The sequence below is a fragment of the Macaca mulatta genome, chromosome 4 (assembly GCF_049350105.2).
Source record: "Macaca mulatta isolate MMU2019108-1 chromosome 4, T2T-MMU8v2.0, whole genome shotgun sequence".
Taxonomy (NCBI): Eukaryota; Metazoa; Chordata; class Mammalia; order Primates; family Cercopithecidae; genus Macaca; species Macaca mulatta.
The window spans coordinates 85,247,260-85,268,508 of NC_133409.1; the positions used below are offsets into that span (position 1 = coordinate 85,247,260).

At 33.9% G+C, this 21,249-nt stretch overlaps 1 protein-coding gene across 2 annotated transcripts in view; it reads left to right on the forward strand.

Annotated features, from left to right (window-relative positions):
* The window catches only part of ASCC3 (activating signal cointegrator 1 complex subunit 3), a 372,277-nt gene that overhangs the window by 251,853 nt on the left and 99,175 nt on the right, over nucleotides 1–21,249 (forward strand). For both annotated transcript variants that reach the window (XM_078001240.1, XM_015136988.3), the window contains 5 exons: nucleotides 2,172–2,257; nucleotides 4,193–4,359; nucleotides 5,384–5,529; nucleotides 5,661–5,781; nucleotides 8,013–8,155. In XM_078001240.1, coding sequence (XP_077857366.1) covers nucleotides 2,172–2,257; nucleotides 4,193–4,359; nucleotides 5,384–5,529; nucleotides 5,661–5,781; nucleotides 8,013–8,155 — 663 coding nt within the window. The remainder of the gene's footprint in view (nucleotides 1–2,171; nucleotides 2,258–4,192; nucleotides 4,360–5,383; nucleotides 5,530–5,660; nucleotides 5,782–8,012; nucleotides 8,156–21,249) is intronic.

Here is a 21,249-nt window from a genome sequence, read left to right on the forward strand (position 1 = left end):
TTGAACAAAAGCACTGTGATACTGCCACAGTCTTTCTAGTAAACAAGACAATTACTAAGTGACTAATGGCTGGGGAGTGGCTACAGCCTGAATACTCTGGACAAGGGGATGATTCATGTTGCAGGCTGAATTGAATGGGACAGGTGAGATTCCATCATGCTACTTGGAAGGGTACATAATTTAAAACTTATGAATTATTTCTAGAATTTTTCATTTAACATTTTTGGGCCACAGTTGACTACAAGTAATTGGAAGCATGGAAAGGGAAGGCACTAAGACAGAACTAATGTATATGGTTTGCAAATATTTTCTTTCATTTTGTCGTTTCTTTCATTTCACATTGTCTCTCTGTTGATTTTATTTATTTTTTTTTATTTTCTGTGCAGAAGCTTTTTAGTTTGTTGTATACCTCTTTGTTTATTTTTGCTTTTGATTCCATGTCCCAAAAATCATTGCCAAGACCAACATTGAGGAGCTTTTTCCTTATGTTTTCTTGTAAGAATTTTGTCATTTTAGATCTCATGTTTAATTATTTAATCCATTGTGAGTTAATTTTTGTATATGGTATATGGCAGTAGTACTTTTACTTGTGAATATACAGTCTTCCCAACATCATTTATTGAAGAGAATATCTTTTCCTTATTGTATGTATGCTTCAGGCCCTTGTTGAAGATTGGTTGACCTTGTATGTGTGGGTTGATTTCTGGGCTCTCTTTTCTGTTCCACTGGTCTGTGTGCCTCTTTTAATATCAGGTCCATACTTCCATACTTTTATGATTACTGTAGCTTTGTAATATAATTTGAAACCAGGATGTGATGCCTCTGACTGGTTTTCTTTCTTAAAATTGCTTTGGCTATTCAAGGTCTTTGTGCTTCCTTGTGAATTTTAGGATTTTTTTTTTTTTTTTTCTGTTTCTGTGAAAAATGTCATTGGAATTCTGATAAGGATTGCATTTAAACTGAAGATTACTTTGGGTTGTATGACCATGTCTACAATATTAATTATTCCAGTCCGTGAACATGGAATATCTTCTCATTTATTTGTGTTTTCTTGTTTCTCTTCAATGTTTTATAGTTTTCAGTGTACGGATTTTTTTACATCTTTAGTTAAATTTATTCCTAAGTACTTTACTCTTTTTGATGCTGTTGTAAGTGGGACTGTCTTCTTCTTGATTTGCTTTTTTTGTTTGTTTTTTTTTTTTGATAATTTGCTAATAGTATATATTCTACTGGTTTATATATGTTGACTTTGTGTCCTTCAACCATATTGAATTTGTTTATTAATTCTAACAGTTTTTTATGTAGTATTTAGAGTTTTCTTGTTCTTAATTTTGTGAATAAATCACACTAAAATAGAAACATTTACAGAGATGTTGTGTTGGAATTATGGGCTAGTTTCTTCATCATTTATGATTTCAGAAATGTTTTAACATCCCCTTGTAGTGTTTCCTAATTAGTGGCTTTTCTTCCGTACTTAACCCTAAGTTTTCCTACTTTTCAGTCTCTCTAATATGTGCTTATTGATCTCTAGAGACATGTTAATGTAACAGTAGAGCTTTACTCTAAATTAGAAACATAAAGGGAATAAATTTTGTATAGGTTTGGATTACTATAGACCAGCTTTTATTTATTTTTTTGAAACCTAAAGTGTACTAGTAGCATCTTCATAAAATCTGCATTAAAATTTAAACAATAGTTTATTTCTCTTCAAAGCTTCAACATCAGTACATTTGTTCATGAGTTACATGCAACTCAAATAAATATTAATCATAATAATAGAAAAAAACATTATTTTCATCAGAACCCTAATTTTCTCTATAATGTATTATAATTTTTTTTATTTGTTTATATTATGTAGAATATAATTTCATAGTAAAATGCCTAAGGAAAATACCTCTGATACTTTTTAAAAAGTAATTTAAATTCATCTATGTTAATATTTTTTATGAATGGAATGTTTGTGATGTGTTACATTTCTGTCTTATTTTGGATAAATGTAGTTTAAGTTAATGACTTTTTCCCATTGATTTAAAAATTTGGGTGTTCAGAATTGAAAGATACGTTTTAAAACCACACTGTCATATTTTGACAAATTTTTTGGAGTTTACTTTTATTTGAAAATGCTATCACTATTTTCATAAGAGTTTTTTTGGCTATTCTCCCCTTTTTAGGCGGTATATATTGCACCCCTAAAAGCCCTAGTACGTGAAAGAATGGATGATTGGAAAGTTAGAATAGAAGAAAAACTTGGTAAAAAGTAAGTTCTTACTTTCACTCAAAAGATATGCTTTGAATTGACTAAAAGGACCAGGAAACAAGAGTTGAATAAAACTGTTGAATGGTTTTACAGTGATTTTCATAGTCTTTTATTTAACTGCTGAATGGCTATGCAATGATTTTCATAGTCTTTTATTTTAAGATATGTACCTACTATTAAAATATCAATATTCTCATTGTTTTAAGATTGAAGATGAAATCTATGTGAGTACTTTTATTTGGCAGGATAACTTTTTCAAAATATTTTCATTCTAAAACAAAACAAAAATAAGTTCTGTGTCTCTGTTTTTTTTCATATTATGCAGAGTAGCTTCCAGAAACTGCTTGGAAGGCATTTTGCATGTAAATTATTTAAGAAAAAGCAGAAGTTCTTTGAAAAACATGATGTGGGGTTTTTTTCATTAATAATTTAATGTACTACAGGGTTATTCATTGCAGTATTATTTTTAATAGCAAAAGATTACAGAGAAATGAATTTCCAATAGAGCATCAGTAAGTAAATTATAGTACATCACACAATATAAAATATTGTATTACTCTGTAGGAAAAAAAAAACTAAATGAGTTATTTTTATGTGGAAAGAATGATCTCCAAAGATAATGTAAAACAAAAAAAAAATTAAAGTATCCTAGCTTATGTTTTTTGCAAAATGATAAAGAATATGAATATGTGGTTCTTTTCAGAATGAGAACTAGCTATCCATATGATAGGGATGTTATGGAGACTATTCCCTATATTCTTTGAACCATGTGAATATATTCCATATTCAAAATAGCATATAAAATGTAAATCTTTAAAATAAATGAGAATAAGTAAATACTCTGTGAACATTATGCTCAGAGGAACCAATTTTGCCCTTTTTCTTATTTTCCAAGTCTTAACACAGATAGAAATTATATTAGACTGGGTGTGGTGACTCACGCCTGTAACTTTGGCACTGTGGGAGGCTAAGGCGGGTGATCATCTGAGGAAAGGAGTTGGAGACTAGCCTGGCTAACATAGTGAAATCCTATCTTTACTAAAAATAAAAAAGGAGCTGTGCATGGTGGTGCATGCCTGTAATCCCAGCTACTTGGAGACAGGAGAATCACTTGAACCCGGGAGGTAGAGGTTTCTGTGAGCTGAGATCAAGCCGCTGTACTCTAGCCTGGGTGACAAAATGAGACTCTGTCTCAAAAAAAAAAAAAAAAAAAAAAGAAAGAAAGAAAGAAAAGAAATTATTTTAGTAATTACTTAATATTTGGTGTTAGCCTAGAGCTAATCCTATGTAATTAGGAATTCTTAGGTAATTCCTCTAGATCTACATAGGTTTTTCTTTTCCTTTTCTCTCACTATATGACTGTGATCTGCTTAGAATGAGTTGGTACATATTTGCTCTGACTTACCTTGTTTTCATCCTAATACGTTTCATTTTGGCTATAAAATCTATAGAAAATTCCAATCTAAGGAAAGAAATGAGCTTGCACACAATCTAAATTACACATAATTTTAATTAAATTTACACATAATCCTAAATATTCTTAATGAATGCCTTTTTTGTCTCCATAAAGTAACACTTTCCTTCATTACAAAAAAATTTATTCCAACATAGGGACAAGGGACTTTATAAAATCACCTAGGATGGAGTTTCTATAAACATAATTAAAGCAAAGTTAGATATCCTTGCATATCTGTATAAAAGTTAGATATGTCAGTGATTGGAATTTATATGACCTTCATTTTACGGCAAGAAATTTTCTTAGAGTTCTTAAGAAATGTACATTTTGGACTCAACTTGGAAAATTTCAAAAATCAAAGGTAGATAAAGTAATTTTAAGCCTTATAAAATTTTATTTTAAAAGAAATAGATTTTTGCATTTAGAAAGTCGTTTGTTACCTGAAAATGTTCTGGGATCATTTTTATATTTGCCTCCAGAGTTATTGAACTAACAGGGGATGTGACTCCTGATATGAAATCCATTGCCAAGGCTGACCTTATCGTCACTACGCCAGAGAAGTGGGATGGAGTCAGCAGAAGCTGGCAAAATAGGAGCTATGTTCAGCAAGTCACTATTCTTATCATAGATGAGATCCATCTGCTTGGTAGGTACCACTGTATCTAAAGCCAGTTTACAAACTTTAACTTTCTAAAATATTAATTATTAGTATTATTTTTAATTTGCATGTAATAATCATTATATTTATGGGGTACAATGCGATTTTTTATATATGTATATAATGTAGAATTATTAAATCAAACTAATTAACATATCTATCACCTTACGTATAAATTGTGGTGAAACATAAAAAATTTTCTCTTAGTGTATTAATCTGTTCTCACATTGCCATGAAGCAATACCTGAGACTGGGTAATTTATTTTTAAAAAGAGGTTTAATTGACTCAAGATTCTACAGGGTGTATAGTAAACGTAGTAGCTCCTGCTTCTGGGGAGGCCTCAGGAAGCTTTCAATCATGACTGAAGGTAAAGCAGCAGAGAGCTTCTTACATGGCAAGAGCAGGAACAAGAGAGCAAGGTAGTGGGGGAGATGCTACACACTTTTAAACAACCAGATCTCGTGAGAATTCACTCACTGTCATGAGAATAGCACCAAGAGGATGGTGCTAAGCCATTTAGGAGAAACCGCCCCCATGATCCTATCACGTCCAACCAAGCCCCACCTCCAACATTGGAGATTACAGTTCAACATGCAATTAGCAATTTTGCAATTTAGCAATTTTGAAATATACAATATATTATTATTAACTGTTGTCACATTGCTGTACAATTGATCTGACAAACTTATTTCTCCTGTCTAACTGAAACATTGTACCCTTTGATCACCATCTCTCTGTTCCCTTCTCTTGTGACTCTAACCCATGCCCCTAGACTCTGGTAACTACGTTTCTTCTCTTTACTTCCATGAGGTCAGTTTTTTTTAATTCAACATCTAAGTGACATCATGCACTGGGAGTGGGATTGCTGAATCCTTTGGTAGTTCTATCTTTAGTTTTCCTTTTTTTTTTTTTTTTTTTTTTTTGAGGAAGCTACAAACTTTTCCTTTTGTGGTTGTAGTGGCCAACACAGACTTGTTAAATGATTAACATTGATTTTTCCCTATTTTCTAGGGGAGGAAAGAGGCCCTGTTCTAGAGGTCATTGTATCTCGAACAAATTTTATCTCATCACACACAGAAAAGCCTGTTAGAATAGTTGGACTGTCTACTGCATTAGCTAATGCCAGAGACCTTGCTGACTGGCTCAATATTAAGCAGGTATGTAGAAGATTGATAAATTATACATTTATTTAGTAGTGTGACTTTGATGATTCCTTTAAAGCAATATAATAACATTATAAAATTCAATCTAAAAATTGAAAATGGTTTCTCTCTCATATTTACTCTAGATGGGCTTGTTTAACTTCCGACCATCAGTGCGCCCAGTTCCACTGGAAGTTCACATTCAGGGCTTTCCAGGTCAACATTACTGTCCTCGTATGGCTAGTATGAACAAGCCTGCATTTCAGGGTAAGCTTCAGATTCTTGGAATAAAATAGTAACCATTGTTTATGGTAGCTATCAAATGTCTTCTAATTGGTGTTGGTTTCTTTGAAAGGATAATACTGGTCCAGCTTCTACAAATATCTCAAACAGTTTGTGTCAAATGTTAAGGAATACAAATGTATGTTAAATTACCTATTGAAAATTGAAGAGATTTCACAAATGGTAATGACTTTGTAGAAGAATAAACGTATGTAATTTTAAAAAGTTATCAGAGTTTTCTTAATATTAATCAAAGTGTTTTTATGATAGTAGCTTGAACATATGAGAAATGGAAGCTACAAGTCAAAAGCATCTCATAATCATTTTTATGAGAAATCATAAAACTTAGAAATTTCAGTACTTTAGTACAGTGCTTCTGTTTTTAGTTTTTCCTCTTCTAACAAATTAGGCAAGCAAACAAGAAAGATTTAAGAATAGCACTCCGATTTTATTGAAACATGTTTTATTTGGGCTGCATAAAGAATATTTATTATATCAATTAAAAATAACCTCAAAAATAAATTCTCAAATGTGAACTGCTGTTGATTGTGTGGTGACAGTTGTGAGGTGACTTTTTAGCTGCTGTAATTAGCCTTATGACAGAAGCAAAGTATTGATTGTGAACTAGAGACCAATTTTGGCAGTTCAGATTATTTACACCTCCACAGAAGCATTGTACAAAATCACTAATGAACAATAAATCTGCCATGAGCTGTTCAGCCACACCTGTTCTTTCAGCAGCAAAAATCCATTAAATGTTGAGGCTTAAAGAAAGACAGAGATCCATTTATATTTATGTGTCCAAATGATACCAATATTGTACTAATATGTGTATTTTAAATGGTGTATCTCTAATATGATTTATCAAACTTTATCATTTACCTTGGATAACATTCTGATAAATAATGAGAAATAAGATAAATGTTTATTTTTCATAATATATATTGTTGAAATTGCATATATCTATATGGAATGACTGCATACCGTTGATGGAAAGGAAGCGTTTGTGTTGTATAAATCAATAGTAAATAACTAAAATACTTACACTTCCGTAGATATGGTATCTGCACAGCAGCTATACTTATGTACTATTTATTATACCTGTAGTGATTACTATATTTCTTTGAGTTTAGAAATATGATTGTGTAATAGCTTTATTTCTCATAGTTAGAATGTAAATAAAGTCAAGGTCATGTCAACATTTCCGTTATAAACCTTGTTTCCCAGCCCATAAAAAGAAATTCTGCAGCTCACATTTCAAACAAGAAATTACAAAGCAGTTGAACTTTTTATATAAAATTTTTACATGTCTCTGACTGTTTTAAGAGAGTTGTGTAGACATAAATATATATTCTACTCGTGGCATCTTATCAGCTTTTTGGAGCCTATGTAAAGCAACAACAACAAAAAAAAAAAACCTCATTTCAATATAAGCCAAGTGATTTATGTGGCTCTTTAATTATTTTTAAAGATTTGATGTACAAAATTGCCTTCAGTCTTGTCACTCTGGTTTGTGTTGACCAGAGTCATCTCATCTTCTTTGTGTTGACTACCATGTCCCATTACTCAGATACTCATTCAGGCATAGTATTCTCTTCAGCCCCCTTCTACATTCTGTTGTCTGCCCTTCTCACACATATGCTTTTAGAAAAACAGAGGGAAAACTTTCTTCTGATTTATCTCTTAACCTGTTTACTGGTACAAACTCTACTAATTTTTCTATCACTGATAACAAAAATAAAAGGTACTTTTTGTGGTCTTTTTAGACATTTTCCATCACCTGGCAGGACTTGGTTTTCTCACCAGACCCCAGGACCAGTTAACTCTGTAATATCACTGCTTAGGCAATACAAATAGCTAAGAAACACAACTTAGCACAGAAAACTCAATCTAAGATTCAGTGTCTATGTATAGCTCTTAATGGAGAGTCTCAATCTTTAAGTTTCTCCTTCCTTGGAAGCTCAGAATAGAACTTGGACCCAGCATAATTAAATCTTTTCTGAGGCAATATACTCTCTAGATAGGGCCATCAACTTTTCTTTTCCTATTAATCTGTCTAATATGCTGCCAGATCCGTGTAGTACCTGCAATAATGCCAGATTTCATGCCTAAATTGTTTCCATCATTAGTTTTCATGAATCCATTTGATATCCTACTGAAATTCATATTCTGGGGTTAAGTAGCTTTCCATTTTATTTCCCACAACTTTTCAACAGCAATTAGAAGCCACTCTCCCGCCAAACCTGTTTTGATATTTGTCTCATCAAGACGTCAAACTCGTCTTACTGCTTTGGAATTGATCGCCTTCCTGGCTACTGAAGAAGATCCAAAGCAGTGGTTAAACATGGATGAAAGAGAGGTAAGCACCATCTTTTATCTTCTACTACTTATACGTTTCAGGTTATATTGTATTAGAATGAACATTATGTATGTAATTATATTATAGGGAAAGAATAAATCCTTAATACCGCCACCTTACCACACTATTAATATTCTGATATAGTTTGTTCTAGTATAGTCCCACTTAATATTTATTTTGTATATTTGTATTTATATCTTTTTCCTTTAACATTATCACCTATGTATGTTGTAACATTCAACCATTTTCATATTCTTTTAGTATTCACTGCCCTCACTGAAGTTAAAATCAATTTTGCAAAGGTGGGGTTTTTAAAAATATATAATAATCTTTTTTTAATTTTAGGAAGCACTAACATATAAAAATTTAAAAACTGCTTTATCGTTTCCCTAAGTAATAACCACCAGTAAAATTTTAAATTATAATTTTTGTGTCTATGCAGTTATATTCCATTATGCAACTATTTCATAGTGGTTTTGTCCTGTAAGTTAATAATCATTCATCTTTATTATTGTAGATTTTTCTCTGTTTAAAATTATATTCTCAGTATAGAGTTCTAAAAATAAAATTAGTGGGTCAAATGATGTGAATATTTTTACAGCTTTTTCAGGTACACTGCTAATTACTTTCCAAAAGAACTGTACTTATTGGCGTCATCACCACTGATGTATGAGTTATCAGAAGTATATGAGAATAACAGTTTTACTGCATCCTCATTTGTTGCAACTTATTGATATATTATAGATAAAATATTATCTTAATGTATGCCTTGATTTTTGTATGGTTGAACTTTTTTTTTCATGTATTTACTAGTTGTCTTCTTTTTTCCTTGTTGCCTCTTCATTTCTTTGGTCTTTCATCTATTCCAGTACAGCACTTATTTTGTAGATTTGTGTGAGAGATTTGCCAAATTTAGAAAAATATATACGTATGTAAAATTTTATATATTACTTTTCTCCGTATATATGTATTTCTATACATATATACATATTAATCTTTTGCCTGCTGTATTAGGTAACTTTGCTAGTTTATTGCTTGTCTTCTTATCATGGTGTCTTTTTACGAATAGAAGACTTTGCATTTTATGTAATCCAGTTTGTTAGTATGGTCCTTTGTGATTCTTTATACAACATCTAAATATAGATATTCCTCCTCCTTTCTATAGATTTAATATATAGTGATTGTTCTTTCTTACACTTTTCCAGTTTTGAAAAATATTTTCCTAAATGGAGTTACAAAGAAAACAGATGAAATCAGTAGCATAATTGTTGAGTTGTGATCTCGCCACCTACCCTCTTCCGTGTTCCCACTTTGTAATCTCATGCAGGCTAAAGAAGAGCAGTGCTCTTCAGCATCAGTAAAAAACAATGTTCCAAACCCACTGGTGTCCAGGATTAACAGTTTGCATATTTCTCCCCTTCTACTTCTCATGACTCATTTAGAGTTAGTAGGACCGTTGGATAGTACTCTATATCTTACATTATTGTGTAATGGTTAACTGATATTTCAGAATGGTTTTGCTTAGTTCCAAGATGACCTTATTCACTAACAGACTCATAAATTAGCTTAATATGCGGACTATCAAATGACTGCTTGAAGTAGAGTAATAGCGATCATTTTATCTTTTAAATTTATGTTTATTTACTTAATGTTACTTGTATGGATATACCAGATATTTAAGAAACTAATTTATGTTCAAAATAATGTTGTTAAAAGATTTTTTTATCCTGTATTGTTTAATTGATATCTGAATAATCATCCTATTGTGTCTAAGGCAGTGTCATAACTTAGAAGACAAATGATGAAAAATAGATGTACAAAATATTGATGACTCTGTTTATATGCAGTATCTCTCTAGGCTTAATTTTATTTTATATGTTATCCTAAAAGTCTTCCAAATGGACACTTTTCTTTGAAGTCAAGATACAATGTACAAACCTACTAAACACGCTTTGGGATGTTTGCTTAAAGTATATAGACATTGTGCATTTAGCACATATGTGACTCACATTAACTTCAAATGTGAACCTCATGTGCTAATATCAGGTATAGTACATCCACTGTGTTTCTTTTTTTTCTTTTATTTTAATGTATGAGACCTAAAGAATTGTAGATAGCTCAGACATTGTATAGAATTACTTCTCTGTTTCATTTTTTTTTTTTTTGATCAGCAGAAAACTATCAAGAAGGCTAGGTAGAAACTATAGAATATACTCTCGTGGTTTCTACTGTTCTAGATTTTCACTGCTAAAATAGAACACCTAGAAAACATTTTGTATGTGTGTAAAATGTTTATTATAAATTTATTGTATTTATTAACAAATATTTGTTATAACTGTTTTATTTTTATATTTTTTTCTTCAACTTTTAAGTTCTGGGCGGGGTATATAAACAGGATATGCAGGTTTGTTACATAGGTATATTAATCCGTTTTCATACTGCTATAAAGAACTACCCGAGACTGGGTAATTTATAAAGGAAAGAGGTTTAATTGACTCACAGTTCAGCCTGGCTGGGGGAGTTCAGGAAACTTACAATCATGGTGGAAGGGGAAGGGGAAGCAAGACCCCTACCTCGCAAGGCAGCAGGTAGTGGAAGTGCTGAGCGAAAGGGAAGAGCCCTTATAAAACCATCAGATCTTGTGAGAACTCACTCACTATCACAAGAACAGCGTGGGGGAAACGGCCCCCATGATTCAGTTACCTCCACCTGGTCTCTGCCTTGACATGTGGGGATTATGGGGATTACAGTTAAAGATGAGATTTGGATGAGGGTCACAAAGCCCAACCATATCAATAAGTAAACTTGTGCCAGGATGGTTTGCTTCACAGGTCAACCCATCACCTAGGTATTAAGCCCAGCATCTGTTAGCTATTCTTCCTGATATTCTCCCTCCTACCATCCCCAAGAGGCCCCAGTGTATGTTGTTCCCTCCATGTGGCCATGTGTTCTCATTGTTCAGCTCCCACTTATAAGTGAGAACATGGGGTGTTTGGTTTTCTGTTCCTGCATTAGTTTGCTGAGAATAACATCTTCCACCTCCATCCATGCCCCTGCAAAGGACATGATCTCATTTCTTTTCATGGCTGCATGGTATTCCATGGTGTATATGTACCACATTTTCTTTATCCAGTCTATCACTGATGGGCATTTGGGTTGATTCCGTGTCTTTGCTATTGTGAATAGTGCTACAGTGAACATACATGTGCACGTATCTTTATAATAGAATGATTTCTGTTCCTTTGGGTATATGCCCAGTAATGGGATTTCTGGGTCAGATGGTATTTCTGCCTCTAGATCCTTGAGGAATTACCACACTGTCTTTCACAATGGTCGAACTAATTTACATTCCCACCAACAGTGTAAAAGTGTCACTTTTTCTCCACAACCTTGCCTGCATCTATTATTTCTGGACTTTTTCATAACTGCCATTCTGACTGATGTGAGATGGTACCTCACTATGGTTTTGATTTGCATTTCTCTAATGATCAGTGATGCTGAGCCTTTTTTCTTATGTTTGTTGGCCACATGAATGTCTTCTTTTGAGAAGTATCTGTTCATATCCTTTGCCCACTTTTTAATGGGGTTTCTTTTTTCTTGTAAATTTGTTTAAGTTCCTTGTAGATTCTGCAAATTAAATTTGTTAGTTTTATTATTGTATTTATTAACGTAAATATTTGTTATAAATGTACTGTTTATTTAAATGTAGTATAAAATAGGACAGCTAGAAATATTATGTCATTTCCAGATATTTTGTTTCACCACGTCCATCTCAAGAATAAGGCAAACCATGGTTTGTTTTACTACTGACTCTAAAAGCAATCACCTTTAAAATGAAAATTTCAGAGGGTTTACAATTGATTACTATGTAAATTCAATGTGATTATACTGAAGCATACTATAAAGCAGGTGTTTTAGTTGTTGAACCCCTAAATAATTAGCCCTAAATAATAATAGGAAAACTTTTTAACATTTTAATCTTTGTGTGGGTTACTTTCTCTAATATTCTGGGCTGGAGGCTTAGCGGTTGCTTCCATTGCTGCTCCTTGTATAGTGTTAAATTGATGTTCTGTGGCAGGACATGGGTAATTGGTTAAGACTCCAGTGTTGACAACTTGAGCATTCAGAGGAAGCACAGCAACAGTTATCCTGGCAACTATGAAGCAGTGTGTCTGGCATAGAACAGCATTCAAATTATTCTGCTGTTGAATGACCTTAAGTCAGGAACTGTCTATAGATATTTGGGCTGGGGGCATGGAGAATAAAGAAAGCTAGGGTAAATCACAAGAGGCTAGAGAGAGAATATGACTAAGAAGAGTATATATGTTCTCATTAATTTATTGGCAAAAGCAAAAAGAGTTATTCGTCTATCTTCTTAATCCAGTATAGTTTCAAAGCATTAGGAAGCAGAAAGACACCTTCAAGTGTATCATTGATGTAAAATTACACTATGTCAGGAAACCCCAAAGGAAATACCTTTCCATATTGTCATTAGGAATCCTTATTGCAGTGGTTTCAAAAATTTGTGGATATATGCTACCATGTGACCTGGATTCTGCTACTTCTGCCACTAACCTCAAACTATTATTGGGTCTTTGCATCACTCTCTCAAGCTTCAAGTCAAGACAGAAAGAGTTGAATGCCTGAGTTTCCATCTTTGACATGCAGCAGAAAAAAGGAATCTCCTCCTTTGGCTTTTGTTATAGGAGGTGACATTCAGATACTGGCTGCCCAAAAACAACAAAGGTCCACTATGGCCCTTTCACTCCACAATCTCATACATACACTATTTTTCCTATACGTACACTTAATTTAAATAATTTTTTCTGGCAATGCAAGTCTCTTTCATTTAACCCAAATCCACTCATCCCTCTCCAAGGAAAGACAACTGAAAATTTCATCAACTCCATTTAGCACTTAGTCCTGGATCTCTTGCTTATATCTAGCCACCTTCTAGTTATTTTGCAAGCCCATCTCAATATTCTCTAGTCAGTGGACTAGAGTATAAAGTTACAACTAACCATGCCGTATTCAACAGTAAAAGAGGATAGAAAGAGGAAAGAGAAACAAAATTAGTTAAAATATATTAGTTAAAAGATGTTGATATGTAAGACAGAAGGGAAAAAGATTAGAGACCACTGTGTATTTCTGCAACTAGTCAGGGGGCCAAATAGATATTTATGATTCGTTTTCTCTACCATACATCATCTGTACATTTTTTCTTCAACCAGTCACTAAGCTAATCAAGGCTGTTTATCCAGTGGAGTGACTGAAAGCATACATTCCTGATAGATTGAAAATTGCAAATTTATATATGTTTAATATATAGAATTGTGAAATCTTTAATTTTTCAAATGGATACAGTAGTGTCAGATTTATTTACTGTCTATCCAAATTTCTTTCCCCTTATTATAAAACAATAGCCCAATTTCTTCATCAGTATCAGTTTCCCAGACTATACTGAGACCAGATTTTGTTTGTTCATCCAAGAACCTGAGAGCCTGAAGTAGTCATATGACTGTTTCAATTTCCAAGTAAACTGTTAATCCTTTGGATAATAAGCCTCCAAACTAGCAAAGCTAGAGTTGTAGGGAAGAGAAGCAAAAGTTTTCAAGTGGTTTCTTACCTATGATTTCAAAAGACATCCATACACCTTGAGTACTTGGTTCCTGGAACCGTATATTCTGGCAGTAGAACAAATAGCATCATTGATGATTACAAGTTCAGAGGCTACACCTCATCCTATAGGATAGTACCCCAACATTTCCCAGGTATTCCCTCCCAGCTGCCATTCTGAATCTTTAATCTATAAAATCGGCTCTTTCTATTAATGAGAACATAATAAGACCAGTGCATTCAATGGCATCATCCTATTGTCTTACCTTTTCCTTTGTGAAGTGAGTTCCTCAGTCAGAAACATTATTATACAGGGTATTGTCGTATGTATAAGGCATTCAGTAATTCTACCCTTGAGGCTACTGGCAGAACCATGTTTGGTAGAAAAAGAGAATTAAAATCCAAAGTAAGTACCTGTTCTTACAGAGATGAATACGTGTCTCCTCAGTGATAGAGAAGGTCCAGTATAATCTTCTCACCACCAGATAACTGTCTGGTGCCAGGGGTAAGATACCTTATTATAGGCCCAGTGTTTCTACTGGTGACATGTTAGGCACTGAGCAGTGGCAATAGCTGGGCCTTCATGAGGAAAAGGAAGTTTGTGTTTCACCCATGCATAATTTTCATCTCTTTCACTTTGGCCATTGAGTACATGAACCTATTGCATAAAACTGTGGCCTAGGAAGGAGGCTGTCCGATATCCTAAGAGGTGGTTATTTTGCCCATTTGATCATTACCAGCATATTGCACAATGCTCTTAACTTTTTGTCATGAATCTTCATGAAATACAGTTAGCCTTTTATTCTGGCACTGTTCTAAGAGTTCATCCACCTAAAACTTCTGCCTTTCTTGTCCTCCAGTAATACTCTTGCTAAGCTCCTTACTATCTGGCTAATCCAGTTAACTTCAGGACAAAATGTGAATCATCTACTTGCATCATCTCTACTTTCCAGTAAAGTGACAGTGAAATACTCAGTTTATGATCAACAGCTTTCATTGCAAAATCAACTGGTATCACATAGTCAGGCACTTAGTCTTCTTTCACTTCCTACTTCCCCAAAATATCCATAAAAATAGCAGTCCTCTAATTCGAAGCCGTAGACAGCCCTTCCCAGAATTTATATTCATTTTTTTAAAAAGAAGTTCGATTTTGGACATGTTAGTTTGCATATCCAAGACTTTCAAGTGGAGATTTAAAGGCAATTAGATACAAGTCTGTGAAACCCATAGAAACTGTGAAATGAACATATGAACATGGATGTATCAGCGTGGAGGCAACTCTTAAACCCAGGTGAGCACATGAGACTCTCAGACATAGTGTGGAGAAACAGAGGGCAGGCCCTGAGGGAGTCTCTTAGTGTGAGCTGAGATAGAAAATGAGGAACTGGCACAGGTCACCGAGAATGTGATGCCAGTATGGTAAGACAGTGTCCTAAAACACTGTAGAAGAGTAGGTTCTGTGAAGGAAGGAGTGCTTGGCTATATCAAATGTGAACGAGAGTTGAGTGGAGGAGAGCAGAGAAACACCCATGGGGTTTATCATTTGAAGGTCCTGGATGAACTTGGCGGTCAGTGACATGTGAACAGAAGCAGTTTGGAATGGACTGAGGAGCAAATGAGGGGGGCAAGGAGGTGAAAATGGAAGCAAATAGTGTATACAACTTCTAGAAGTTTTACTGTGTAATTTAATTAATATTATAATTTAACATCTAGCAAATATGATCTGTCAGCTTCCAGCCAATATTCTGCAGTCTGGTCCCGTATTTCAAGGAAAACAGTGCTATGATCTGGATAGTTGCCAACCAGCACTAACAGATGAAAGAACAGAGGGAAGGCCTTTTCTTTCTGAGTGAGTCTGTGGATTGAAAGCTCAGAATACTGGGCCAGGCGTGGAGGCTCACGCCTGTAATCCCAGCACTTTGGGAAGCCAACGCAGGCAGATCACTTGAGGTCAGGAGTTCAAGGCCAGCCTGGCGAACATGGTGAAACCCCATCTCTACTGAAAAAAAATACAAAAATTAGCTGAGCATGGTGGCATATGCCTGTAATCCCAGCTACCTGGGAGGCCGAAGCACGAGAATCATTTGAACCCAGGAGGCAGAGATAGCAGTGAGCCAAGAACGCGCCACTGCACTCCAGGTTGGGTGACAGAGCAAGACTGTCTCAACAACAACAACAACGAAAACAACAACAACAACAACAACAAAAACCACACAACAAAAAAAGCTCAGAATACTGCCCTTAGATGAGATTCCTTTTCTGGGGTGGGAAAGCAGGATGCTGGCTGAAGATTAGACTTCATTCTTTAGTATTGCTTACATTATTTCCCTTAACTCCTCTGTGTATCTTGCCAGTTAACAGCAGGGCTGCCCCTTTCTTCTGCCACACTGTTAATAAGATCCAGTTAGCTAAAAGAAGAATACAGCAAAGAGAACTCGCTATTCACTTTTGTCCTTACAAGTAGAAATGAATTAGGATTCTGCAAGGTCTCTTGCCATGAATGTTTTAAGTTGTGCTGTAAAGTCTACAACATCATCCAAAGGTAGGTGGGGGGAAAAAGTCTGAAACAGGAAAGGTAAGAGCTTTCTGACTGGAGCAAACCATGGGAAAAAATCCAGGTAGAGGTAATATGAAAATTAGAAGGGTATGGGAGATAACAGTTCCCTGGAACAAGGAACAGCAGTATAGTTAATCCTTGTTAATTCAAATTAATTGGCTAGAAGACTCTTCTAAATTATACAGAACATTATTTTTTGAATGTGCCAATTATAATATTGCACGATGCTTTAAAGTGAATTTATGAAAACTGTAATGCAGGTGCATAGGAAGAACACTTTCATGAAAAGTGAGATTGATAGTGTTTTCACAGCTTAATACTAAAGTGTTTTTAGATACTAGAGCAGTTTATCATTTTAAGCTAAACATAATCCACCTAATCTCATTACAAGTAAAATATTAGTAGACCTACAGAGATGAACTATAATTTTGCTTTACTCAAAATTATCCTAAGTTCAGATTTGGTGGGAATTCTACTAATTACATTTTACTACAGTTTTCTTTGATTAATTTGCCTGTTCGTTCAACATATAGATAGATATTGGCCTCTTCTTTTGTTAGTAAGAAGTTAGTACTAGACGTTGAAGATGGATTTTGAAATTGTTTTAAATCAGAAATTAAGTTGAATTTAATGCAGGGTAACAACATTATTTCTAACTCAAAGGACCTGTTTTTTATAGAACTAAAATAAATTTAGCTCATTGTACAAAATTCCCACCCCAAGTGCTTTCTGTTTTATCCAGCCTCGTACCTCTAAATGATTGACCAGTAAAAAAACTATTAAGGTGAGAATATGAAGCGTCAAGCAAGCATTATCTGCAGATTTGCTGAGCATTGGATGTTTGAAACCAGTTGGGCCTTGTGAAATATTTCTGCAATATAGAGCAGCTAGTCAGTATCCTTGAGTTACAGTATACGAGGCTGTTCTATTTTATTTTGCCTTAGTTGGTAGCATGCATATCCTATTGAAGAAAGAGGCAAAATATATCAATTATCGCTAAGCATAATAGTAGTTTACTTTTACTAAACTAAGTATTAAGTGATGTCTTTATATAGAGTACTTTAGAATTCATTAAAGTTTATATTATCACATTTTATCATGAATTCTCAAAGGGTAGTTTTTATGATCCCAGTTTTATAGATGCAAAAACTGAAATTAGAAGGATTAAGTGATTGTCCAGATCACTTGCCACAAGCAAGCAAGTGGCAGCTTAGGAACTCAGAACAGGGTAGCTGACCTAGAATCTGTGTTATTTTAATCTGCCATACAGTAATTGGAATCAGTGACAACAATATCAAATAGAAAAGATGGAAAAGTCATGGTGGGGGTGGGGGTAATTTGATGGGGACAAAAGTGCAATAAAAATAAAGAAAAACCAGTAGCTGGGCTGGGCACAGTGGCTTATGCCTGTAATCCCAGCACTTCAGGAGGCTGAGGTAGGTGGATCACCTGAGGTCAGGATTTCAAGACAAGCCCGGCCTGGGTGTGATAGCACGCACCTGTAGTCCCAGCTACTTGAGAGGCTGAGGCAGGAGGATCACCTGAGCCCGGGAGGCAGAGGTTGCAGTGAGCCAAGATCACGCCACTGCACTCCAACCTGGACGACAGAAGGAGACTATCTCAAAATTTTTTTTTAGAAAAAAGGAAAAAAAAAACAAGAAAAATCATAGCTGAAATAACAAACAAGAGCAACCAACAGGAGCTGTGGCATTCTCAATCATGAGGTAGTTGAAAAAGGTAATATTTTAGTTTAAAAAAGAAAATAATTTTAGATATTCTTCATTTGTAGGCATAGAAGTGGGAAATACTCAAATAATAAAGAAAAAATAGATTTATAAATCATCTGCATAGTTTTCCAGCTATGAGTTGAATACATTACTCATTATTTCGAATCTTACTTGTTTTCTGCATATAGTCTAAAACAATGGGGCTCAGCCTTAAGCCTGATTAATAATATTAATACTTTCAGTGGTTAACTGAATATCCCTCTTATTCATGTAGTGATTAGAGGGTGGCATTGTGCTTGAGAGCATGGACTGGAGCCAGGCTTCTTGGTCAATACTGACTTCCTGTTACAAGCTATGTGGCCTTGGTAGGAGTAATCTCTGAGCGCCATCTCTTCAACTATAAAAGAGAATCTTAAGAAACCCATCCTCATAGGAATGTTGTGAGGATTACATGTGTTAATACATTTAACATACTGAAACTTAGTTAAATGTTTAATAAATGTTAACTGTTATTACTGTGATAGTGTAGCAACATGAAATTATACCTTATAAACAGATTCTTTTTGTTGAGAACTGTGGTAAAATCTGATCTTATATTTATACCTTTTTGCCTGTGATCCTTCACAAATTTAATTCATGTTAAGATCATAATTACCCGTTTAACAGTATACTACTTTAGGAAATTTTATAATGTCCCTTTCATTACCTTTATCTGCATTTTTAAAGTTTTTCAATATGTGGAAATGCTAAGTGTGAGTTAGAATCAGAATTCTTCAACAATGGAAATAAAGATAAAAATTATAATCAGAAATAAATATGAAGTGCTTACACTGGAATTTCCTACCAACAGCATGGCAAATTAAATTAAAGACATGAATAAGAAAAAATATTTAATATGTTACCCTACAACCCAGTTTTGATACTGTTTTTATTAAGAATTAGGCCAAGTGCAAGAGACATAAATAGACATTTTTCAAAAGAAGACGTACAAATGACCAACATGTATATGAAAAAATGCTCAGCATCACTAGTTATCAGAAAAATGCAAACTAAAACCACAATGGGATATTATTTTACCCCAGTCAGAATGGCTATTATCATCTATGAGGATGCAGAGGAAAGGGAACTCTTACACACTGTTGGTGAGAGTGTAAATTAGAACAACGTCTATGGAAAATAGTCTGGAGATTTCTCAGAAAACTAAAAATAGAGCTACCATTCCATCCAGCAATTTTACTACTAGGTGTCTACCCAAAGAAAAGAAATAAGTATATCAAAAAGATACCCGCACTCATATATTTATTGCAGCACTATTCACAATAGCAAAGATAGGAATCAACCTAAGTATCCATCAATAAATGATTGGATAAAGAAAATGTAATATATACAAAATAGAATACTATTCAGCTATAAAAAAGAATGAAATCATGTCTTCTGCATCAGCATGGATGGAACTATAGGTCATTATCATAAGTGAAACAAGTCAGACACAGAAAGCTAAATATTGCATGTTCTCACTCATAAGTGGGTGATAGAAAAATGTATACATGTGACTGTGTATGCACAAGAAAATAAAAATAAAAAAATTTAATGTATACAAATGGATGTAGAGAGGAGAATTATATACAATGGAGACTTGGAAGGGTGACAGAGTGGGAGGGAGGTAGATGATGAGTAATTACTTAATGGGTACAGTATACCCAATTCAGGTAATGGGTACCCTGAACACCCTGACTTGACCACTACGCAATCTAGACATGTAATAAGATTCTGCTTGTACCCCTCCCTCAAAAAATATTTTAAGACAAATATAAGCATGCTTTCCTAAAAAAAAAAAAAAGGGGGGGGGAGATAATATTGTGTTTATTTGGAAAAATAGCAAAGATTTAGCTGTTATTGTCTATGTTTCATTTGTACATTTAATTTACATTTAACTTACATATTTACTTCACATGTAATTTAATCACGTATAAATATATTTATATGTTGAAAGTATGATTAGTCATTTTGAAGTATGCTTGTCTTTGAGTGTCAGAGCAAGGGAGTATAAATTTTGGGAGTATTGATAAAGTTTAGAAACTGTTCTTTTTAATTCATTTATTTCTTGAATTCTTTTTTATTAGTGTATCAATAGAATGCTCTAAAATGTTTCATTATTTTTCTTCCTTCAGTGTATGGGGTTTATCACACAGACTTGTATTAAAAGAAATTAACATTTGGTGATTATAAGGAAATGTTTTCATTTCATTTAACATCTGTACCAGATACGATAGATTTAATTATTTTTATTTAAAAAAAATCTCTTTGTAACTTTTATGATTCTTCTGTGGTACATCTTTTATTGAGCATGTTAGACAATTGATAAGCATTATTCAGTGGCATATGGTCTGAGTCTGACATGCTTTGAAAAGAGTATGGAGTTCTGATAATGAGGATTCTGTGAAAATGAGAAAACCAGCACAACAGATACGCTTTGAGAAAGTACGGGTTTTAGCATCTTGAAACAATATATCACACTCAAAAGGACAGAATCAGGCTGCACAATCTGTTAGCTCATTCTTGTCCAATCTGGTCTCCTCCTTTCTTTTGGAGCCAACGTTGTCATCAACTCACTGAATTATATTCTGACTGGAATGTATTTCAGGCACAGAGTAATGTATCTACTTAAATGGAATCTATCTTTCTACAAAAGCTTTTGAGTATAATAAATATAAAATGTAAAAAAATTCTATTAAGTTAAAGTAAATGGTTCCACAGTTTACATATGTGCCTCCTCCCCCCAACCTTAAGAAAAAGATCACTACCTAGAATAACATAGATCTGTTTTTCTTTTATGTATAATATTGAATAATTTTTTTAATAATCAGGTAGTCAGACATATTTCAAAGGCTGTTTATTGGAAAGATAACAATGCATTACAACAAATATTAGTTGAACAAAAATGACTATGAAAGTAAAACTTTCTGTATCATGTTTTTTTGTTTCTTTTTTTTTGTTTTTGTTTTTGTTTTAGTTCTATAGCAGCCCTTCTTAACAAGAATTAAGCCTTAATGTAGTAAGGTATCCGTTTGATGTATAAAATAAACTTGTCTCCTCTCCATCTAGAAAGGTACTAGCTGTCACTGGAAAAATTGAGAAGATGGTAACCCAAGTATTTTTTATGGGGGTTAATTCTCGGATGGAACCAGGGCTAA